This window comes from Somniosus microcephalus, chromosome 3, assembly GCF_052327205.1.
Source record: "Somniosus microcephalus isolate GS21.2 chromosome 3, FLI_Smic_1.0, whole genome shotgun sequence".
Taxonomy (NCBI): Eukaryota; Metazoa; Chordata; class Chondrichthyes; order Squaliformes; family Somniosidae; genus Somniosus; species Somniosus microcephalus.
In genome coordinates, this window is record NC_140989.1 from 1,244,526 (window position 1) to 1,269,535 (window position 25,010).

General features: G+C 49.0%; 1 protein-coding gene across 1 annotated transcript in view; it reads right to left on the reverse strand.

Moving 5' to 3' along the window:
- LOC147120780 (immunoglobulin superfamily member 3-like) overlaps positions 1 to 25,010 on the reverse strand; it is a 435,081-nt gene that overhangs the window by 282,915 nt on the left and 127,156 nt on the right. Inside the window, exon 3 of the mRNA XM_085978499.1 lies at positions 3,466 to 3,813. Within this exon, the coding sequence (XP_085834625.1) occupies positions 3,466 to 3,813 (348 nt within the window). The remainder of the gene's footprint in view (positions 1 to 3,465; positions 3,814 to 25,010) is intronic.

Below are 25,010 nucleotides of genomic sequence, written 5' to 3' on the forward strand. Positions count from 1 at the left end.
AATATGAGTTTATCCACTTTGGTGGCAAAAACAGGAAGACAGATTATTATCTGAACGGCAATAGATTGGGAGAAGGGGAAGTGCAACGAGACCTGGGTGTCTTTGTGCACCAGTCGCTGAAGGTAAGCATGCAGGTGCAGCAGGCGGTTAAGAAGGCAAATGGTATGTTGGCCTTCGTAGTGAGAGGGTTTGCGTACAGGAACAAGGATGTCTTGCTGCAGTTGTAGAGGGCCTTGGTGAGACCACATCTTGAGTATTGTGTGCAGTTTTGGTCGCCTTATGTTCTTGCCATGGAGGGAGTGCAGCGAATATTCACCAGACTGATACCTTGGATGGCAGGAATGACGTATGAAGAGAGATTGGGTTGATTAGGCTTATATTCGCTAGAGTTTAGAAGAATGAGAGGGGATCTCATTGAAACTTATAAAATTCTAACAGGACTAGACAGACTAGATGCAGGAAGGATGTTCCCGATGGCTGGGGAGTCCAGAACCAGGGGTCACAGCCTAAGGATAAGGGGTAAGCCATTTAGGACTGAGATGAGGAGGAATTTCTTCACCCAGATAGTGGTGAACCTGTGGAATTCTCTACCACAGAAGGCAGTTGAGGCCAACTTATATTAAATATATTCAAGAAGGAGTTAGATATATTTCTTAAGGCTAAAGGGATCAATGGATATGGGGAGCAGGCAGGGACAGGGTACTGCATTTGGATGATCAGCCATGATCTCATTAAATGGTGTAACAGGCTCGAGGGGCCGAATGGCCTACTCCTGCTCCTATCTTCTATGTTTCTATGTTCAATATATTAGCATGGATAGAGGATTGGCTAATTAACAGGAAACAGAGAGCCGGGATAAATGGATCATTTTCAGGTTGGCAAACTGTAACTAGTGGGGTGCCACAGGGATCAGTGCTGGGGCCTCAGCTGTTTACAATCTATATTAATGACTTGGATGAAGGGACCGAGTGTAATGTAGCCAAGTTTGCGGATGATAAAAAGGTAGGTGGAAAAGTAAGTTATGAAGAGGATACAAAGAATCTTCAATGGGACACAGATAGGTTAAGTGAGTGGGCAAAAACTTCGCAGATGGAGTATAATGTGGGAAATGTGAGGTTATCCGCTTTGGAAAGAAAAATAAAAAAGCAAATTATTATTTAAATGGAGAGAGACTACAAAATGCTGTGGTACAGAGGGATCTGGGGGTCCTTGTACATGAAACACAAAAAATTAGCAAGCAGGTACAGCAAGTAATTCGGAAGGCAAATTGAATTTTGGCCTTTATTGCAAGCGGGGTGGAGTATAAAAGCAGGGAAATCTTGCTGCAACTGTACAGGGCGTTGGTGAGACCACACCTGGAGTACTGCGTACAGTTTTGGTCTCCTTATTTAAGGAGGGATATACTTGCATTGGAGGCAGTTCAGAGACGGTTCACGAGGTTAATTCCTGAGATGAAGGGGTTGTCTTATGAAGAAAGGTTGAGCAGGTTGGGCCTATACTCATTGGAGTTTAGAAGAATGAGAGGTGATCTTATTGAAACATATAAGATTCTGAGGGGGTTTTACAGGGTAGATGCAGAGAGGATGTTTCCCCTTGAGGGGGTATCTAGAACTCGGGGGCATAGTTTCAGAATAAGTGGTCGCCCATTTAAACCGGAGATGAGGAGGAATTTCCTCTCTCAGAGGGTCGTGAATCTTTGGAATTCTCTGCCCCAGAGAGCTGTGGAGGCTGGGTCATTGAATATATTTAAGGTGGAGATAGACAGATTTTTGAACAATAAGGGAGTCGAGGGTTATGGGGAGCGGGCAGGGAAGTGGAGTTGAGGCCAAGATCAGATCAGCCATGATCTTATTGAATGGCGGAGCAGGCTCGAGGGGCCAATTGACCGGCTCCGGCTCCTATTTCCTATGTTCTTAAAAGTCTCTGTTCAATAGTCCACCTCCATGGCACTGGTCTCTCATGGTTCCACTCCTGCTCCATTGGAGACATCATCCGAAAACACAGCGTCATTTTCCACATATAAGCTGACGACACCCAGCTCCACCTCACCACCACCTCTCTCGACCCCTCCACTGTATCTAAACTCTCAGACTGCTTGTCCAACATCCAGTTCTGGATGAGAGAAAATTCCTCCAACTAAATATTGGGAAGACAGAAGCCGTTGTCTTCGGTCCCCACCACAATCACCGTTCCCTAGTCACTGACTCCATCCCTCTCCCTGGCAACTGTCTGAGGCTGAACCAGACTGTTCGCAACCTTGGTGTCATATTTGGCCCCGTGATGAGCTTCCCACCACACATCCGTGGCATCACTAAGACCGCCCATTTCCACCTCCGTAACATTGCCCAACTCCGCCCCTGCCTCAGCTCATCTGCTGCTGAAACCCTCATTCATGCCTTTGTTACCTCGAGACTTGACTATTCCAACACACTCCTGCCCAGCCTCCCACTTTCTACCCTCGGTAAACTAGAGGTCATCATAACCTCGGCTGTCCTGTCCCAACTCGCACCAAGTCCTATTAACCCATCACCTCTGACCTACATTGGCTCCCAGTTAAGCAACGCCTCGATTTCAAAATTCTCATCCTTGTTTTCAAATCCCTCCATGGCCTCGCCCCCTCCTTATCTTTGTAATCTCCTCCAGCCCCACAACCCCCCTCCCAGATATCTGCGCTCCTCCAATTCTGGCCTCTTGATCATCCCCAATGTTAATCGCTCAACCATTGGCAGCCGTGCCTTCAGCTGCCGAGACACTAAGCTCTGTAAGTCCTTCCCTAAACCTCTCCGCTTCTCTACCTCTCTTTCCTCCTTTAAAACACATCTTAAAATCTACCTCATCATCTGTCCTAATATCTCCTTATGTGGCTCGGAGTCACATTTTGTTTAATAACGTTCCAGTGATGCCCCCTGGGACATTTTACAACATTTAGGCGCTATATAACTACAAGTTGTTGTTGTTGCTGGTCACACCATTAGCTTTATATCACCACCAGTGGTGTCTCCTCCGATGTCTGAATGACCATCTCTGCTGGGCCCCAGGGCACCATCCTTGGGTTCCTCCTCTTCATCATTTCACCCTCAGCAACATCATCCAGAAGCAGGGTCAACATTTACATCTACAGCAACACTCGGCTCTGCCTCTCCACCTCCTCCATTGATTCCAAGGCTGTTCCATTCTCTCCAAATGCCTGTCCAACATTAGGACTCGGCGAAGACAAAACTTCCTCTTCAGCTCAGCAAACCCCTACACGCCTCGAACCTCCCCAGACACCCCCTCAGGCTAAGCCCAGAGATGTCGAACTTTGGTGAATTACTCGACCTGAGCTCAGCTTCTTGCCCCCAGCTAATCCATGGCCCAGACCACTTTACTTCACCTCCTACCGCTTTATCAGACATACTGATCTCCAATTCATTCATGTGTGAGGGGTTATTACTTTCAGGCTATTGTAATGTAAACTGTACTTACTGGTTACACTGAGCAGGGTTCCACTCCCGTAGATCCTTCCCCACACTGAGCAGTAATAGACGGCAGTGTCACTGGGCTGCACGTTTGTGATTGTCAGAATGAAGCTGTTATTGGAGGTGTCTCTGGAAGGCTGGAGACGGTCAGTGGAACCTGTGCTCCTGTGTGTGCTGCCACTTGTCCCATGTGTTAAAACCCACTTCTTATTTTGCCCTGGTCGTTGCCGGCGGTACCAGCGGACATCGGTGTCGCTCACTCTGGCGTTCCGCATGGTGCACTGTAACCGCGCCGAGTGACCCTCTGTGACACGTTCCAGGCTCGGAGACTGGAGAAGGACTGAAGCATCTGCACCTTTAAGGGAAAAATATCAATAACTTAAAAACCGGTCTGAAAGTTACAAAGTGTCCTGGTGTTTAAAGGGACAGTCCAGGCAGTACAGATCAGGTTAAACAGAGAGAACAGATTGTAAGACTGAGCCAGTGGGTTAGCTTGTTACTGATTCAGGTCAAACAAGAAACTTGCTGAGGGGCAGGGTGTGCTGATATCAGCAGGACAGGTGAACTGATATAACAGGAAATGCAATGTTGATCTCACACTGAACAACAGCTTCTAACACAAGCTTACTTCTCTCAGACTGGAATTATCTTTCCTGTACTGATAATAGTGGGAAAGTCTTCCTCAGAATTCAAAGCGATGTGAGAACTGGAATTGGGACGTGTCTGCGGTAATAGAAGAGGCGGCCAGGCAATTAAAGGGGCAGAAGTTCCCCAAAGATCAACAGGACTACAGCCGTTTAGATCTCAGCACACTGAGCTCTACACAGGGAAGGGTGTGGGGGCAAGACTGGAGGAAGAGGAGGCTCTCTCCCTGCATTCCCTGGCCCCAGGGTCTTCACCACTGCTACCTCCGGCCTACTGCCATCTTCCACGTGGCGGGCACGGGGAGTGGTGGGAACTGGGGCCGACTGGAGGGAAAGAAAGACAGAAAGACAGACTTGCATTTATATAGTGCCTTTCACGACCAAAGGACGTCCCAATGCGCTTTACAGCCAATGAAGTACTTTTGAAGTGTAATCACTGTTGTAATGTGGGAAATGTGGCAGCCAATTTGCGCACAGCAAGCTCCCACAAACAGCAAAGTGATAATGACCTGGTAATCTGTTTTAGTGATGTTAGTTGAGGGATAAATATTGGCCCCAGGACACCGGAGAGAACTCCCCTGCTCTTCTTCAAATAGTGGCCGTGGGATCTTTTATGTCCACCTGAGAGAGCAGACGGGGCCTTGGTTTAACGTCTCATCCGAAAGACGATGTGGACCCAAGCCCTGCCCCTCCAACAGGGCTAAAGTCTTTCTGGATTAAGAAGCAGAACCAGCGGACATCGGTGTTGTTCACTCTGGCGTTCCGCATGGTGCACTGTAACCGCGCCGAGTGACCCACTGTGACGCGCTCCAGGCTAGGAGACTGGAGAAGGACTGCATCATTTGCACCTTTAAGAGAAAAATATCCCTTCTATGGCTGGTATTTTTGACTCTTGCTCTACTGTGGAAATGGAAACAAAGTGCTCCTTTAATAAATCACCATCACCTTGTTATTGGCCCCGATATTAACGGGGAGGTGGAACATTGACTGGCGGCCTGGTTGGTGGGCGGGAGCACAAACAAGCAGCAGGGAGTCAGCTGGGGACCCATGGGGACGGACCCTGGCAGCTAGTGGGGGACACTCGGGGCCACGATCGGTGGGGGAGGGGGCGAGAGGCCATGGCTGTGACCGGGGGCGGGGGGTGAGCGGTCAGGACTGTGACCGGGGGCGGGAGGTCAGGGCTGTGACCAGTGCGGGGGCGGCGAGAGGTCAGGGCTGTGACCGGTGGGGGGGCCGCGAGAGGTCAGGGCTGTGACCGGGGGCGGGGGCGAGCGGTCAGGGCTGTGACCGGGGGCGGGGGGTGAGAGGTCCGGGCTGTGACCGGTGGGGGGTCAGCGAGAGGTCAGGGCTGTGACCGGGGGCGGGGGCGAGCGGTCAGGGCTGTGACCGGGGGCAGGGGTGAGAGGTCAGGGCTGTGACCGGGAGGGTGAGAGGTCAGGGCTGTGACCGGGGGCGGGGGCGAGCGGTCAGGGCTGTGACTGGGGGTGCGGTGGGGGAGGTCAGGGCTGTGACCGGTGGGGGGGCAGCGAGAGGTCAGGGCTGTGACCGGGGGGGCGAGAGTTCAGGGCTGTGACTGGGGGCAATGGCGGGTTAATTAAGTAGAGGTACAGATCACCCATGATCTGATTGAATGGTGGAGCAGGCTCGAGGGGCTGAATGGCCTCCTCCTGTTCCTGTGTAACAGGCTTGAGGGGCTGAATTGTCTCCTCCTGTTCCTGTGTAACAGGCTCGAGGGGCTGACTGGTCTCCTCCTGTTCCTGTGTAACAGGCTGGAGGGGCTGAATGGCCTCCTCCTGTTCCTGTCTAACAGGCTCAAGGGGCTGAATGTCCTCCTCCTGTTCCTGTGCAAGAGGCTCAAGGGGCTGAATGGCCTCCTCCTGTTCCTGTGTAACAGGCTCAAAGGGCTGAATGGCCTCCTCCTGTTCCTGTATAACAGGCTCAAGGGGCTGAATGGCCTCCTCCAGTTACTGTGTAACTGGCTCGATGGGGCTGAATGGCCTCCTCCTGTTCCTGTGGAGCAGGTAGGAGGGGCTGAATGGCCTCCTCCTGTTCCTGTGTAACAGGTTGGAGGGGCTGAATGGCCTCCTCCTGTTCCTGTGTAACAGGTTGGAGGGGCTGAATGGCCTCCTCCTGTTCCTGTGTAACAGGTTGGAGGGGCTGAATGGCAACAGATTGGGAGAAGGGGATGTGCAACGAGACCTGGGCGTCCTTGTGCACCAGTCGCTGAAATTAAGCATGCAGGTGCAGCAGGCTGTTAAGAAGACAAATGGTATGTTGGCCTTTGTAGCGAGAGGGTTTGTGTACAGGAACAAGGATTGCTGCAGTTGTACAGGGCCTTGGTGAGACCACATCTGGAGTATTGTGTGCAGTTTTGGTCGCCTTATCTGAGGAAGGATGTACTTGCCATGGAAGGAGTGCAGCGAAGATTCACCAGGCTGATACCTGGGATGGCAGGAATGACGTATGAAGAGAGATTGGGTCGATTGGGCTTGTACTTGCTGGAGTTTAGAAGAATAAGATGGGATCTCATCGAAACTTATAAAATTCTAACAGGACTAGACAGATTAGATGCTGGAAGGATGTTCCCGATGGTCGGGGAGTCCAGAACCAGGGGTCACAGTCTAAGGATAAGGGGTAAGCCATTTAGGACAGAGATGAGGAGGAATTTCTTCACCCAGAGAGTGGTGAACCTGTGGAATTCTCTACTGTTGTGTCTCAAGGGGTTTTATACCCTTACCTATATAACAATGAAGAAGGACTCCGGGGTGGAGAGTTTAGTTAACGGCCATTTTATTTACAATGTGCTTCTTCACTCAATGCACTACATTTCCCATAGTGCATTGCAAATCACCACTACGGTATCCCATGTGGGACAATTCTAATACACATTCAAAATACACAACGTATTTCCTCCCCCTTGAAATAGAATGTCCACAAAACAGAATAACTGAAAATGACTATAACTTTGGAAGAGTGGGTAGACTGCCTCTACATTCCACTAACCCTGGGGATTATTCTGCCCCATGCACACAGTTTAGCACTAACTGTAACTAAGGCGCTCTGGAGGCTGCCTTTCTCTTTGGGGGTAACGCCTAGTCTCAGGAGCAGGCTCTGGCTGGCTCTCCCGTGACCCTGCAGGCGTGGCTTCTTCCCTCGATGGCACAAGAGTGGATGGTGCCACCGTCTCAGGGTCGGACGACCAGTCCCTGCTGGAGCACCCAGCAGGTCCTTGATCCTCTGTTTCTTGGGTTACCTGTGGCGACTGTCTTGGCAGTAACTGGTCTACATGTCGTCTCCATGTTCGGTTGTCTCCGGTGCGGACTCGGTATGAAACGGGGCCCATCTTTTGAATGACCGTAGCCGGGACCCACTGCTCCGGGGTGGTGTAGTTACGCGCGAGGACCTTGCACCCCAACACAAAGTGTCGTTCTTTGGACCTCTGAGCTCGTCTGCTGACTTGATCCTGCTGATTGGCGTGCACCACTGCTTCTGTGGACATTGGCCTCAGCAGGCCAAGGCGTGTCCGTAGCTGCCTTCCCATGAGTAGGTAAGCAGGAGATGCTCCAGTTGTAGCATGAGGCGTGTTTCGGTATTTCAGCAAGAAAGCATTCAGGTGCTGCTTTAGAGGAGCATCACTTCTTGCCGCTTTCAACGCGCGTTTCAGCGTCCTGACAAATCTCTCCGCCAATCCATTCGTGGATGAATGATAAGGCGCGGAGAATGTGTGCTGGATTCCATTGCTCTTGAGGAATCCTCCATCTCCTGGTATGTGAACTGTGTTCCATTGTCGGTTATGATCTGCTCCGGCAGACCAAATCGCCCAAACATCTCTCTGAGTCTCGATGGTTTTCTCCGTAGTGGTAGTGGACATTACTGCAACCTTCGGCCATTTGGAATGGGAGTCCACCGCGACCAGGAACATCGCTCCTTCCACTGGTCCTGCGAAGTCCAGATGGATCCGTTGCCACGGTGTCGCCGGCCATTCCTATGGATGCAGTGGCGCTGCTCTTGGCATATCCCTGGTTGTCTCGCATGATGGGCATGATTTCGCTTTAACTTCAATTTCATGATCCAGACCGGGCCACCAGAAGTAGCTTCGTGCCAGCTCCTTCATCCGAACAATACCACAATGTCCTGAGTGCAGCTCGTTGAGGACATGTTTCCGCAGCTTTGGTGGTATGATCACTCGCATGCCCCAAGGGAGGCATCCTGACGTGACATACAACTCCTTCCCTCTTGACAGGTAAGGTAGGAGCTCAGGTGGTGTGTCTGACACCCGTGATCCGTCTCCTCGCATCACCCGATCCAGCACCTTGGATAGCGTAGGGTCCACTCTGGTCTCTTTCTTGACCTGCCGGGCCATGACAAGGGCATTGCTCACCATGTCAAAGTAGAAAATCTTCTGCTCACAGCCTTCAGAGGGCACAGGCAGCGGAAGTCTTGACAATCCGTCCGCATTGCCATGTGCTGCTGACCTCCGGTGTTTGATGTTGTAATTGTGAGCGCTTAACATCAGCGCCCAGCGCTGCATCCTGCACGCTGCCAGGGAGGGTATTCCTGTGTGTGGACCAAAGATCGATGTCAGAGGAGGATGATCCGTCAGCAAGGTGAATTTCCTTCCGAACAAATAGTGATGGAACTTTTTGATTCCAAAGATGATGCGCAAAGCCTCTTTTTCAATCTGCAGGTATTTCGCCTCCGCCTTGCTCAGGGACCTTGACGTGAATGCAATCGGCTTCTCTTCACCTGAGGGAAAGATGTGGGACACGACCGCGCCGACGCCATAAGGCGACGCGTCACAGGCCAGCTGAATCTGCAACGACGGGTCAAAGTGCGTCAACACTCTGGGGTCAGTCAAAGCTGCTTTGGCTTTCTTGAATGCAGCTTCGCACTCCTTCGTCCACGCCCAGGCCTAGCCCTGACACAGCAACTCATGTAATGGCTTCAACAGTGATGCCAGCTGTGGAATAAACTTTCCGTAATAGTTCAGGAGACCTAAGAATGACCGCAGCTGGCCGATATTTGTAGGTGCAGGAGCGTCGGCAATGGCTTTCACTTTCGACGGTGCTGTGTGTAGGCCGTCCGCGTCGATGACATGGCCTAGGTACTCCACTGATGGCTTGAAAAATTCGCATTTGTCCTTGCGAACGCGTAAGCCATATTCTTCAAGTCTTCCCAGTGTCTTCGTCAGGTTCTGCAGATGCTCGTTGTCGTCCTTTCCTGTGACAAGGATATCGTCGAGATAACATTGTACCCCTGGAATGCCGCTTAAGATCTGGTCCATAGCCCGCTGAAACAATGCTGGTGCTGACGTTATACCAAAGGGTAGGCGGCAGTACCTGTAGAGGCCCTTGTGGGTGGTGATGGTGAGGTACTTCTGTGAGTCCTCTTCTACATGCATCTGCAAGTAGGCTTGGCATAGATCAATCTTGCTAAACTTCTGACCACCTGCTAGACCCGCGAAATGATCTTCAATGATGGGGAGGGGGTACTGTTCAGATGAGAGCACAGGATTCACTGTTATTTTGAAATCTCCACATAAGCGAACCGCACCGTCACTCTTCATCACTGGTACCACGGGCGTGGCCCACTCACTGAGCGAAACCGGCACCAGGACCCCTATCTTGACCAGACGCTCCAGGTCAGCCTCCACCTTTGGTCTGAGGGTGTAGGGAACGTTCCTGGCCTTCAGGAATCGTGGCTGGCTGTCAGGCTTCACCTTGAGTTTGACCGTAATTCCCTTCATACTCCCCAATTCTCCATCAAAGACAGCCGCATGCTTTGTCAACACTGCCGCTAGCCCCGCCTCTTCGACTGACACCGCATTCACTTTTTTCCAATCCAGATGAATTTTCTTCAACCATGGCCTGCCCATCAGGGATGGATAGTCACCCTTGACCACATAAACTGGCAGCATCATGGTTTGTCCATTAAACTCTACCTTGACCTCCGTCTTACCCAGCATTGGGACTGTTTCCCCAGTGTAGGTCTTTAAGATGAGATTGGCCGATGTCAGTGATAGGTGGTTCAGTTTTTCTATGAATAGCTTCTCTGAAATCAAGGAGACAGCGGCCCCCGTATCCCCAGCTCCATTTTGACCGGTATTCCCTCTAGTAGTGGAGTGACTCCATAGCCTGATGAGCCTCCATTCACCGTTAACACATGGAGATTCAGCTCCCCATCAGAGTCTGTGTCACTGTCTTCCTGTTCTTGTTTCACCATGTGTAGGTTTTTCTTTTTAGAACGCCAGTTGGATGTGTTTCCTTGTTTGTTTTTGTCTGTCTCTGTGTAGGATTGTTTGCTTTGCCCTTTACACACACGTTCAATGTGTCCTTTCTTTTCACATTTCCGACAGGTCAGGTCTTTACACCAGCAGTCAGATGGCTGATGACCTGACCTTCCACATCTGTAACACTCTCTGGCACCCCTTGCATGCTTATCCGGTGTAGCTGCTACCCTGTGCACTCTTGTTGCAGCCCCCAACAGCTGTGCATCTTTAGCTGCTAACTCCATAGACACAGCGAGCTCCACTGCTGATTTAAGCGTCAGTTTGTCAGTCGTGAGCAAGCGCTTCTGTGTTGCTTCACATCTTAATCCACACACAAACCTATCACGGACAGTGTCATTTAGAGTTTCACCAAACTCACAATGCTCAGTTAGCTTCTTTAGCACTGCAACATATTCGGCTATGGACTCACCCTCCCCTTGGTTTCGTTTATGAAACCTGAACCTCTCGGCAATCAGCAGCGGCTTGGGTGCGAAATGTGTTTCCAAAACTTCCACAACCGGATCATATGTCTTAGCGCCAGGCTTATCCGGGGGCATCAAACTCCGTAACAAGCCAAATGTTTTTGCTCCAATCACACTGAGGAACGTCGCCACTTTCACGTCATCTTTAATGCCATTTGCAGTCACGAAAAATCCGAAACGCTCTGTATAAACACTCCATTGCTCCGCCGTGTCATCAAATGGTCCAAACGCTCTGGTTAGCATAGCCATTTTGTTATTTTTTTTAATCTTTACAGTCCTTTTCCTCCACTTCGTTTCACGGTATCGTTACTCTCCCCCTTCTTATTTGTGTAACACACGAACCGCCACCTTTACGAGGCGATTGCATCAGCACTAAACTGCGGGCGCGCCATTAAGAAAAGACAGGAACTTCTTACTTTAAACATCGCCGATTCCAGTGCAAAGTGATGCGCAAGTCCGTCGTCCTCGTCGCCAGTTTTGTTGTGTCTCAAGGGGTTTTATACCCTTACCTATATAACAATGAAGAAGGACTCCGGGGTGGAGAGTTTAGTTAACGGCCATTTTATTTACAATGTGCTTCTTCACTCAATGCACTACATTTCCCATAGTGCATTGCAAATCACCACTACGGTATCCCAGGTGGGACAATTCTAATACACATTCAAAATACACAACATCTACCAAAGAAGGCAGTAGAGACCAATTCATTAAATATATTCAAGAAGGAGTTGGATATATTTCTTAAGGCTAGGTGGTTCAAGGGATATGGAGAGAAGGCAGGAACAGGGTATTGAATTTGGATGATCAGCCATGATCTCATTGAATGGCGGAGCAGGCTCGAGGGGCCGAATGGCCGACTCCTGCTCCTATCTTCTTTGTTTGTATGTTTCTATGTTATTGTGTAACAGGCTCGAGGGGCAGAATGGCCTCCTCCTCTTCCTGTGTAACAGGCTCGAGGAGCTGAATGGCCTCCTCCTGTTCCTGTGCAACAGGCTCAAGGGGCTGAATGGCCTCCTCCTGTTCCTGTGCAACAGGCTCAAGGGGCTGAATGGCCTCCTCCTGTTCCTGTGTAACAGGCTCGAGGGGCTGAATGGCCTCCTCCTGTTCCTGTGTAACAGGCTCAAGGGGCTGAATGGCCTCCTCCTGTTCCTGTGTAACAGGCTCAAGGGGCTGAATGGCCTCCTCCTCTTCCTGTGTAACAGGCTCGAGGGGCAGAATGGCCTCCTCCTCTTCCTGTGTAACAGGCTCGAGCGGCTGAATGGCCTCCTCCTGTTCCTGTGTAACAGGCTCAAGGGGCTGAATGGCCTCCTCCTGTTCCTGTGCAACAGGCTCGAGGGGCTGAATGGCCTCCTCCTGTTCCTGTGTAATAGGCTCGAGGGGCTGAATGGCCTCCTCTTGTTCCTGTGTAACAGGCTCAAGGGGCTGAATGGCCTCCTCCTGTTCCTGTGCAACAGGCTCGAGGGGCTGAATGGCTTCCTCCTGTTCCTGTGTAACAGGCTCGAGGGGCTGAATGGCCTCCTCCTGTTCCTGTGCAACTTGTTCGAATATCAAATGGGTTTTTACGACAATCCAATAGTTTCATGGTCACCATTACTGATACGAGCTTTTTATTCCAGATTTATTTAATTAACTGAATTTAAATCCCCCAGCGGCCATGGTGGGATTTGAATTCACGTCTCCGGATCTTTTCTTTAGATTACTAGTTCAGTAACAGAACCACGATGTGACCGTACCAGGTTGACACCACGCTCGTTTTACAGGCACAAAATGGTGACCTAGGTTTCCACTATGGCCATATTGGTGAAAATAGAAAAAGAGCCAATCAGGCCGTGAGTCTGAATCTTGCGTTCGACCCTTTCCATGTGAAAATAAGGGGCCTAACAGTTGTTGCAGGATCGCATCACAAGATCTACCCTGAACGCTTCCGGCGCCAGACTAGGTCTACATGCAGCCTAACCAGTGGTCCTTAAGGGGACCACGACAGCCCCTCACCTAAAAGATGAGTTTTTTAATAAAGTACTTACCTGAATGTGGAACTGGGAGGTGCAGGAGTGTGCCTCCCGCCTCCACAGCAGCACCGAAGACCGTTACCAGCTCTCTCCTGATTGCCCTCACCTTCCCTCCCCCACTCCCGTTCGACCCCTCCATTCCTCCCGATCGCCTCCATCCTATTCACAATCACTCCCTTTTCTCCCAATCAGCTCCTCCCTCCCTCCCAGGACCTACCCGAAGGCCGATGCCAGTGACACTGTGGTCTGAGATTGTAATCCTCTTTGCCAGCGGAATGCCTGGGGATGCCCAGCAGGTGCCCACAACACGCCGGTCTCGTGTCATATCGAGACCATCATTTCTAACCGCACCCATCCTGCAGTGGTGGGCTGCCAGATGCAGGATTGTTGCTGCACCACCACCACAAGAAATGCAGTGGTCCAAGGGAAAGGCCCACCACCACCTTCTCAGGGCAACTAGGGATGGGCTCACGTAGGATCAACACTGAAGATACGGCCAGGACCGTGAAGAAGAAGAAACTGTTTTGGAAAAAAGAATTGATCATCCCTCCTGCTCTGGATTGGGTTCCCTGGACAATACCTCCCCACGAGTGGACACCCACCAAATTTCTGCTGGTATGGGCCAACAGACCTGCCTCAGATGGTACTTCACCTGCCTGCCCCATGCAAATGAGGGCCCTCCCATTAACTCTGCAAAGCACTTTCAATGATTCCCAATACTTAACCTTGTGATAGTGTTAACTGCATTATAATATACACATTAATCAATGCACCTCTATATCTAACGTCTCCCGAGATAACTCCGGCAATTAGCAGTTAATCGCCTTACTCAGTTGTACACGTCGTCCCTATGATTGGTTTTGATTGTGTAACTGTTTGTATACCTTGGACTGGGTGATATAAAATGGTTCAAAGTTGGGCTAAATCTTATAAACCTTAGATGTGGATGATAATTGTGGAATCCAAATGTGTGAGTTGGATTTGAAGTAAAGGGATAGTGGCCCTAAAACAAAATGCCATAGCTGGTCCCAGATTTGGAATGATAAAAGGTTATCATGACAGGACCATAGCCCACCTTAATCCTGAGGATTACAGAGGTTTGTCCGATATTGTACGATATCACCCAATCACCAGACACCCTCACCTGCTACAGAAGGATGGACTAAACCATGGAAAATCCTTGGATGGGCAGCAGGAGCTCGTGGAGAGGTTAGCAGCAATGAAAACCAAACCCCAGATGGTCTCTGTTGTTACACTGTTGTACCTCCTGAACTACAAAAGACAAGAAACCCAAGACAGAGCCTCAGGAATTCAAACAGGAAGGGTGCAAAGGGAAACAGACTTGCAGGCAATGGAAGAACAGTGATCTGACAAGGAAGTGAAAAATCTGTAATTAGAAGCAGAACTACAACAGGAGATGAAGGAGCAGATAGCCCAAAACTAAAGTGACTGTAAATAGATTAAGCACGAGTTCACCAAAAGAGATTACAAAGCCAAAATGAGCTAATGCATGGAAAGAGGCAATGATGGAGAAGGAAAATGTGCTGAGGCAAGTCAAAGGCTTAGAGAAACCAAGGGAGAACTCAAAGAAGGGGGGGCGGGGGGCAAGAATTGAACCATTGGCAAACTAAACTAGATCAAATTCAGACCACTTTAGGGCAGAAACGAGATGAGCTGGCCTGAGAGCACAGTGGACTTCTCAGGACACAGTAAGAATGTAATAAGAACATAAGAAACAGGAGCAGGAGTCGGCCATTCGGCCCCTCGAGCCTGCTCCGCCATTCAATAAGGTCATGGCTGATCATCAACCTCAACTCCACTTTCCTGCCCGATTTCCATATCGCTTGATTCCCCAAATCTGTCTCAGCCTTGAATATCTTCTTCTTCTTAGGCAGTCCCTCAGAACCGAGGATGACTTGCTCCCACACTAAAAATGAGTTCTCAGGTGACTGATGAGTCCAATGCGGGACCTACAGTCTCTGTCACAGGTGGGGCAGACGGGGGTTGAAGGGGTGGGTGGGTGGGGTGCTTGGGTTGACGTGCGTTCCTTCCGCTATTTGCGCTTGGCTTCTGCTTGCTCCCGGCGAAGAGACTCGAGGTGTTTGGTACTTCACCTGCCTGCCCCATGCAAATGAGGGCCCTCCCATTAACTCTGCAAAGTACTTTCAATGATTCCCAATACTTAACCTTATGATAGTGTTAACTGCATTATAATATACACATTAATCGATGCACCTCTATATCTAACGTCTCCCGAGATAACTCCGGCAATTAGCAGTTAATCGCCTTACTCAGTTGTACACGTCATCCCTATGATTGGTTTTGATTGTGTAACTGTTTGTATACCTTGGACTGGGTGATATAAAATGGTTCAAAGTTGGGCTAAATCTTATAAACCTTAGATGTGGATGATAATTGTGGAATCCAAATGTGTGAGTTGGATTTGAAGTAAAGGGATAGTGGCCCTAAAACAAAATGCCATAGCTGGTCCCAGATTTGGAATGATTAAAGGTTATCATGACAGGACCATAGCCCACCTTAATCCTGAGGATTACAGAGGTTTGTCCGATATTGTACGATATCACCCAATCACCAGACACCCTCACCTGCTACAGAAGGATGGACTAAACCATGGAAAATCCTTGGATGGGCAGCAGGAGCTCGTGGAGAGGTTAGCAGCAATGAAAACCAAACCCCAGATGGTCTCTGTTGTTACACTGTTGTACCTCCTGAACTACAAAAGACAAGAAACCCAAGACAGAGCCTCAGGAATTCAAACAGGCAGGGTGCAAAGGGAAACAGACTTGCAGGCAATGGAAGAACAGTGATCAGACAAGGAAGTGAAAAATCTGTAATTAGAAGCAGAACTACAACAGGAGATGAAGGAGCAGATAACCCAAAACTAAAGTGACTGTAAATAGATTAAGCACGAGTTCACCAAAAGAGATTACAAAGCCAAAATGAGCTAATGCATGGAAAGAGGCAATGATGGAGAAGGAAAATGTGCTGAGGCAAGTCAAAGGCTTAGAGAAACCAAGGGAGAACTCAAAGAAGGGGGGGCGGGGGGCAAGAATTGAACCATTGGCAAACTAAACTAGATCAAATTCAGACCACTTTAGGGCAGAAACGAGATGAGCTGGCCTGAGAGCACAGTGGACTTCTCAGGACACAGTAAGAATGTAATAAGAGCATAAGAAACAGGAGCAGGAGTCGGCTATTCGGCCCCTCGAGCCTACTCCGCCGCACGGCCCCTCGAGCCTGCTCCGCCGCACGGCCCCTCGAGCCTGCTCCGCCGCACGGCCCCTCGAGCCTGCTCCGCCGCACGGCCCCTCGAGCCTGCTCCGCCATTCAATAAGATCATGGCTGATCATCGACCTCAACTCCACTTTCCTGCCCGATTTCCATATCGCTTGATTCCCCAAATCTGTCTCAGCCTTGAATATCTTCTTCTTCTTAGGCAGTCCCTCAGAACCGAGGATGACTTGCTCCCACACTAAAAATTAGTTCTCAGGTGACTGATGAGTCTAATGCGGGACCTACAGTCTCTGTCACAGGTGGGGCAGATGGGGGTTGAAGGGATGGGTGGGTGGGGTGCTTGGGTTGACGTGCGTTCCTTCCGCTATTTGCGCTTGGCTTCTGCTTGCTCCCGGCGAAGAGACTCGAGTTGTTTGGCGCCTTCCCGGATGCTTCTCCTACTCTTTGTGCGGTCTTGGGCCAGGGATTTCCAGGTGTCGATGGGGATATTACACTTTTTCAAGGGGGCATTGAGGGTGCCCTTGAAGTGTTTCCTGTGCCCACCTGGGGCTCTCTTGCCGTGTCAGAGCTCCGGGTAGAGTGCTTGTTTTGGGAGTCTCGTATCAGGCATGCGGACGATGTGGCCCGTCCATCGGAGCTGATCGAGCGTGGTCAAAGCTTCGATACTGGGGATGTTGGCCAGAGTGAGAACACTGACTTTGATGTGCCTATCCTGCCAATGGATTTACAGGTTCTTGCGGAGGCAGCATTGGTGGTGCCTGCTGTACATGGTCCATGTCTCTGAGGTATATAGGAGGGCGGGTATCACTCAATATACTTAATGACTGAGCATTCACAGACCTCTGGGGCAGAGAATTCCAAAGATTCACAGCCCTATGAGTGAAGAAATTCCTCCTCATCTCAGTGTTAAATGGCCGACCCCATATCCTGAGACTATGCCTCCTAGTTCTAGACTCTCCAGCCAGGGAGAAACAACCTCTCAGCATCTACCCTGTCATCCCCTTCAATCTTGTAATATTATGACTTAAGGTTAAAGGAGCAAGCCTCAGAGATTACAACCCTAAAATCATTCACTTGCCATTGTTGGCGAGATTCATTGTTGTGCTGGTACTGTTGTGTGTGGATTCTGGGACGGGACCTGTCCCCACCGGATTTTTACCCTGCACTGGTTACACTGGTTACACTCCAGTTTCTGTCCTGATCTGAGGCTTTCCATATGTGCATTCAGTGATGCTGCTGGGAGCTTATTATCACAATCAGTGACAACGTTCCACGTGGATGTGCCACCCCATGGCAATTAATTCCTATGTACAGGACAGTTTTCTGTTTTAGGACCAACAAGGGGAACAGGCCATTTAAGATTTAGTAATGAGTAACGAGCCAGAATTAATTAATACTCTGTTAGTAAGGGAGCATCTCACCAACAGTGACCCTAAGATGATAGAGTTTGACATTAAGTTCGATGGAGAAAGATCACACACAAACCAAGGTTTTAAACCTAAGTGAGGCTGACTTTGAAGGAATGTAAACTGAACACGTTAAACTGGGACGAGGTGTTGACGGGTAAACCTACCTGTGGGAGGTAGTCAAAGTATTTAGTACAATATAATGGAATAATTACCCCTAAAGAGCAATGGTTCCACTTGTAAAGTCAAGCAACCACGGTCAACACCTGAGGTAGGTCACAGTATAAAGCTAAAAGAAGTGGCTTACAACAAAGTGGTAATCCAGTGGAGAAATAGGGAAAACAATAAAGGGACACAAAGAAATATTAAGAACTGCGAAAAGGAATACGAAAAGAAATTGCAAGTAATATAAAAGCTAATAGATAAAGTATTTATAAATATAAGAAAAGAAAGACTTGCATTTCTATAGCGCCTTTCATGACCACCGGATGTCCCAAAGCGTTTACAGCCAATGAAGTACTCTTGAAGTGTAGTCACTGTTGTAATGTAGGAAACGTGGCAGCCAATTTGCGCACAGCAAGCTCCCACAAACAGCAATGTGATAATGAGCAGATAATCTGATTTATTTAGTGATGTTGATTACGGGATAAATATTGGCCAGGACAGCGGGGATGTGGGCCCATTAATAAGAGACGCAGGTGATACGGTAATAGGCAAAAGGTAATGGCACATTTATTAAAGGAGTATTTTGTATCTGTTTTCACAGCAGAGGAAGAGGATAAAACACTAGTAATAGAATGGAAACTAAAAATAAATGGGAGGAACTCATTGGATTCAATACAAGTTAGAAATGGCAATGGAGAAAATATTGGAACTTAAAGTAGATAAATCTCCAGATCTGACCTAGTTTCCACCCCAGGGCATTAAAGAAGTAGGCGAGCAACTAGCAGAAGCATTAGTCATATACTTTCAAATCTCTCTTTATTTTGGAATTGCGCTGTTAGATTGGAAATTTTCAAACCTCACTCCATCATTTAAGAAGGGCGAGAGAGAGAAATCAGGTAACTAAAGGCCTGTCAGTTTAACGTCAGTTGTGGGGAAGCCACTAGCATCTGTCATTAGGGACAGAGCGGCTGAGCACTTGAACAAATATCAGCTGATCAGAGAGAGCCAGCATGGCTTTGTTATGGGTGTCATGTCTGAGTAAAGACGTTGAATTTTTTGAGCAGGTTACAAATAAGGTAGATAAGGGCATGTCTATGGAAGATGTCTACATAGACTTCTAGAAGGCATTCGATAAGGTTCCTCACGTGAGATTATTAGCAAAATGAGAGAGAATGGCTTTTGACTTGGGTTGGAAATTGTGACAAGTGGTGTTCCTCAGGGAACTGGTCTGGGGCTTCAACTTTTCACCATATTTATTAATGACTTGGATGACGAAATAGAGTATATCGAAGTTTGCAGCTGACACTAAGTGAAGAGATAAAAGAAAGACTTGCATTTATATAGCGTTTTTTGAAACCTCAGGACATGCTAAAGTGCTTTACAGACAATGAAGTGCTTTTGAAGTGTAGTCACTGATTTTGACACAGGTGTACAGCCAGCACTACCCATGCTATTCATTGGCTGCGTGTCTACTTGGGAAGGTGGGAAATCAGGTGTCTTTCACATCACTGAAAGGCGGCCTGCACCTATTAAAGTGGAAGCACACTCTGCCCGCAGATACCAGGGAGCAATTGTTATCACAGAAATGGCTGCCAGACCCGCAGATCGGACTATCAGGTTCTCCGATGTTGCACTGGAGGCCCTGGTCTGGGCGGTGGACAGGTGGGGGGAGAAATTGAATATAGCCCCGTTTGGGGCGCCAGCCTCGCCAGGGCGCTAACAGTAGCACCCCGGAAACATTCGCGCCCCCGCACCGGAAATTGAGTTGTTGCGCACCAAAGGGAAGCGCGGCGCCACTGGAGGCGCCCCAAATCCCTCTTACGGCGCTGCGAGTGAATATCGTGGCGCTACGTGCCGCAGCGCCACACGCTATGGCACATCGCGCTGCGGTATTGCAGGCCTTTCTCCCCTTCTTAAAGGGGAGGGGCCTTGTGCAACGCAATCTGGGACCCAGCTGGGCCCCCGAGGATCGGGAGCACAGGCAAACGCGCCCGGCACCGAGGAGAAGTGCCGGGCTCTTGGAACGCAGCTGGCACTCCGCGGCGGGGGGGGGGTTCAGGGGGCCGGGGACGGGAGCACAGGCAGGTGCTGGCAGGCGGCCAACAACAAAAATGGCCGCCCCGCACCTCGCCTTTAATTTGCGCCTCCCCGGCCGCAGGTAGGCCCCCCAAAACCCGTCGGACATAGCGTCTGGTGGTAAATCAGGGGGCGCTGCCAAATATCGCGGCTGGGGCATCAGCGGGGTGCTGCGCACACTGATGACATCATCAGCAGCGGCGCTTCGCAAACCGTTAGCGCCACCACTAATGTCCCGCGGAATTTAGCGGGAGGCGTGGACAGTGCCGCGCCTGGGCGCCAGCTGGCTTGCGACCCACTTAGTGCCCTCTTAAGGCGCTAATGGCTGGCGCAACCTACTAAATTTCTCCCCCGTGGTGTCCTCCAGGCAACACCTCCGCCAATAGTGGGGAAAGGTAGCAGAGGAGATTAATGCCAGCTTAGCTCACAGGACATGGCTGCAATACAAAAAATATTTACATGTCCTCAGCGGAGTTGTCACGGTAAGAATCTTACCTCTCACCTCAACTACTCTCTCCTCATACCTGCAGCATCATTACTCACAACAATCCCCTCCCCCACTCTCCTACAACCCCACGGGCAGGGGGAGAGTCACTTTTGTGACAATGCTGGAGGAGTCACTGTGCAGGCTTTCTTCACATTGTATCAGCTTATTTTTCCCTTCAAACCTCTACCTCACCCCACACACTGCATGAGAAACTGTAGCTGTTCTCATCAGCCACTCAAAGCTAACCCTTGTCCGACTCTCAGAGGCTAGATTGGAACCACAGCTCTAAGGGTCAGCTGTGGCTCAGTGGGTCGCACTCTCTAGGTGGGAGGGGCTTGGAGTGAGCAGGTGTTACTGGTTGCCTGATTGCAGCTGGGAGTTGGAGGGAGTTTTGTAAAAAGTTGGTGGTGGGTTTTGTGGTTTTGTTTTCAGGTTTTAGGGCCTTTTTGGCCCACAAAAACAGCCAGATGGCTGCTGAGGGGTCCAGAGTGCCGGGCCCCTCAGAAGAAAGTGTTCCAGAGAGGAATTTAATTAGGGAAGAAACTGTGGTAGGAAAGGAAAAAAAAGGCCCAAAGATTTGGGCCGGGACCCCAGGAGGTTTGGTAAAAAAAACACGGTGGTGGTGCAGTGTGAGGATAAGAAGATTCGAGCTTGGAATATTATCCAGGTGGTTCATGAGGACTGTGGCGAGGGAAGCTGCTTTGCCTGCCGACCTAAGCCGAATGTGGGATTCGAGGTGACGGTCAGTGGCCGTGAGGATGTGGAAAGACTGTTACTCAGTCTGAAAGTTGGTGAGAAATTCTTGGAGGTGACTCTGCTATATTCAGAGGAGGTGGTGGTTTCATTTTTAAACTTGCCATTTTACATCAAGGACGAAGTGCGAAGCAAAAAGTTGGAGTCATGGGACATTAAAATCTGTTCTGCAATAAAGAGGATGTACTATCTGGGAACATGGGTAGCAGACGGAACCCGGTATATAAAGGTACGGTTCCCAGAGGGGGTGAGGTCATTGCCGTACTGTATGAAGTTCGAGACACTGGAAGGAGTGCAGTACTTTCGTGTGCTGCATGATAACCAAGTAAAAGTGTGCTATTATTGTCTTGGACATGACCATCTCATAAGAAACTGTCCAGACCTGTATTGTTACAATTGCGGTGAGTCGGGACACAACGCTCGGAGCTGCAAGGCGGAGAGCTGTGGGTTGTGTCACAAAGGCCCCACCCGCTGTGAGTGTGTGGCAGAATGGAGCAATATGAGTGATGAGGAGATGGGAGAAGGAGCAGGAGATGAGAGTGGAACGGCCGGAGGAGCAGTGCAGTCGGAGGACACAGCCGGTAAAATGAAGGAGAAAGGAGCACAGAAAGAGGCAGAGGATGCCGGAGCGGAGAACGGGATGGAGATGGTGGTAAACACGCCGACTGCTGTGGAGGGGAACAAAGACAGCAGTGGGCAGCGAGGGTCGAGTGCAGACTCGAGCCTTAGTGCGGTTCAGCTCCCCCTGGGGAGTCTGGTGTCTGCGGGGGGAGAGGAGGCGGGGGTGGGGTGTGTGGTGGATGTGGGTGCTCCGGGGAGAGGTGGGGAGTCGGATAGCTGGGTGAGCGGGAGGGGGCAGGACGGGAAGAGGGTGCAAGAGGCAGGAGCCTTAAAGGGACAGCAGGATGGGATCGGCGAGATAGAGACGTCAGAAGGGAACAATTTAGATGCACCATTGTCCCATGGAGAGAGGGAACAGGGTGCAAGGGTCAGAGGTGGAGATGTGGTCGAAGGGAGCGGCACAGTGGGAGAAACTGCGATAGCAGGAAGACTCTCTATGGGAGATGAAGTATCTGACGGGGAGCAGGATTATGTATCTGACGGGGAGCAGGCACAGGGGGTTGCAGAAGAGCTTGAGTGTGAGGAATTAGAGGGGGACAGAGACATGGAAGTCGGGGGTGGGGTGGCATCATGTGGAAAGGGAAAGGTTAGTGAGGGGCAGAAGGAGGGAGGAAGGGCAGCTCCTGGGCCCAAACTTAATGCAAGGAAGAGGCTGAAACAGCAGGGAAAGTTTAAACAGGAGGTGAAAAAGAGTCGGAGGCTGCAGGAAAAAGCAACAGCTGCCCGAAAAGTTGAGGAGCATGAGAGGAGGGAAGAGCCAGAGATTAAATGATGGGGAGATTATTGGGCATACTTCCCTTCTTTGGAGCCATGATTACATTGGTCTCGATTAATGTGAACGGACTGAGGGGTGAGAAGAAATTGCAGCAGTTGTTGCAGGATTTTAAAGGTTCGGACTTGTGTCTGCAAGAAACCTTTTGGGATGCGGATATTCTAGAAAGAGTTCAGAAGGTTTGGAAGGGAGAGGTGTTTGCAAGTTGTGCAAACAATAACCGTAGAGGGGTGGCTGTTTTGGTGAGTCCATCCATAAAAGAGAACGTTGCCTTGGTGGACAAGGACACTGTGGGGAGATTTTTACAGCTAAGGGTAAAAATGGAGGGATTTAATTGCGATCTCTTTAATATCTATGCACCGAACGACCATTGCAAGCATCGAAAGTTTTTTCGAGGGTTATTCACTGAAGCGGCAGAGGTGGAAAATCCTTGTATAGTGGGGGATTTTAATGTATTTTTATCTCGGATGGACATTTCAGCCCAGATGACCTTTAAGGATGATAACTCCAGAGGGATGATTGTAAAAATGATGGCAAATTTAAATTTGAGTGACTTATGGAGGGACTGGAACCCCATAAAAAGGGAGTTATCCAGAGCAGGTTGGGTGGGTGATGTTTTAAAACAGAGCCAAATAGATTTTGTCTTAATATGGGAAGGGTTAAGTTCTGAGGTGATGGAGATTTATTCTAAAAAAGTATTTTTTAGTGATCACTCGGCTTTGGTTCTTAGAATTAGGAACAGCAGAGTTAAGATCAGTTCAGGGGTATGGATTTTAAACCATCAATACCTGAAAGAAATTGCTTATAAAGAAGGGATTATAAATATAATAAAGAATGCTCGGAAGGAACCTTTGTTCTTGAAAGAAAGAAGAGTTTGGTGGGACAATTTCAAATATGAGGTAAAAGTTTTTTCGGTTCGTTATGGGAAAAAGAGGGCGGCAGCTAACTGGCGTCGAGAAGGGAATATAAACAAAAGGTTTACGGATGTCTGTAAAGCAGTTGACGGAGGGGATAAGGGAGCTGAGACTTAAGTTCCGGGCGCTAAAGGAAGAGTGGGAATTATCGCAAGTTGAAAAATACAAGGGGGCCATTCTCCGTGCAAAGGCTAGAGATGCATTGGAGGGTGAAAGATGCACTCGATATTTTCTAGAGCAAGAGAAGCTGCGACAGAGATTATCAATAATTGAAGAGTTGAAGGTTGGGGAGGAGATCATTCATGAAAGTGGGGAGATTTTAGAGGTGGCTAGCAGCTTTTATCAAGAGTTATATACAGAAGAAGACATTTCCAATTTGGCGATGGAGAAGGTTAATGCTTTTATTGAAGAGGGTTTAAAGGAGGATGAGAGAAACATGTGTGAAAAAGAAGTAGGATTAGCGGAAATAAAAGTAGCAATAAGTGGAATGAAGGGGGAGGAAAGCCCAGGGTCCGATGGACGAAGTGCAGAATTTTATAAAGAATTTTGCGAGATTTTTAGTCCATTGCTCTGAGAAGTTTTTAAGGAAATTAAAATTGAGGGAAGCCTGGCCCCATCTATGAGGAGAGGTATCATAAGCTTAGCTTATAAAAATAAAGGGGATAGATGGGATCTGAAGTATTGGAGGCCCATCACATTATTAAATGTGGATTATAAGATCTTGGCGAGGGTTATGGCAAATCGTTTGAAGGAGGTGTTACCGCAAATAGTTTGGCCCTCTCAGTCCTATGGAGTCATAGGCCAGGACATCGCAGACTCTGTGGTCTCACTCCGAGATGCGATAGAGCTCATGGAAGAGAGTGGGAGGGAGGCTTATGTATTAAAGATAGATCAAGAGAAAGCCTTTGATAGGGTCTCTCATGAGTTTTTATTGAAGGTTTTGGAAGCATTTGGTTTCAAGGAAAATTTCATTCAGTGGATAAGGATTTTTTATTCAAACATATTTAGCTGTGTTAAATATAATGGTTTTTTATCCAAGTACTTTCCGATACAGAGATCAGTGAGAAAGGGTTGTCCCCTGTCCCCATTGTTGTACATATTGGTAGCAGAACCATTAGGTTACATGATGCGAAAGAAACAAGGTGTAGTTGGAATTGTGGTCCCCAGTTCTGGGCTGGTGTCAGTGATGCACCAATATGCAGATGACACAACCTTAACATTGAGAAATGGGGAGTCAGTGATGATAGCTATGGATGGAGTGGAGGAATATTGTAGAGCTTCAGGAGCCAGAGTGAATTATAATAAGTCCCAATGCCAAATCTAGTGGGAGGATGGAAGATTGGGAAGTCTTTAAAAGACAGCAAAAAATAACTAAAAGATTGATTAAGAAAGGGAAGATAGATTATGAAAGTAAATTAGCAAAAAATATAAAAACAGACAGTAAAAGTTTCTATAGTTATATAAAAAGAAAAAGGGTGGCTAAAGTAAATGTTGGTCCCTTAGAGGATGAGACTAGGAAATTAATGGTGGGAAACATGGAGATGGCAAAAACACTGAACAATTATTTTGTATCAGTCTTTACAGTAGAGGACACTAAGAATATCCCAACACTGGACAAACAGGGGGCTCTAGCGGGGGAGAAACTAAATACGATTAAAATCAGTAAGGAAGTGGTACTTGGTAAAATAATGGGACTCAAG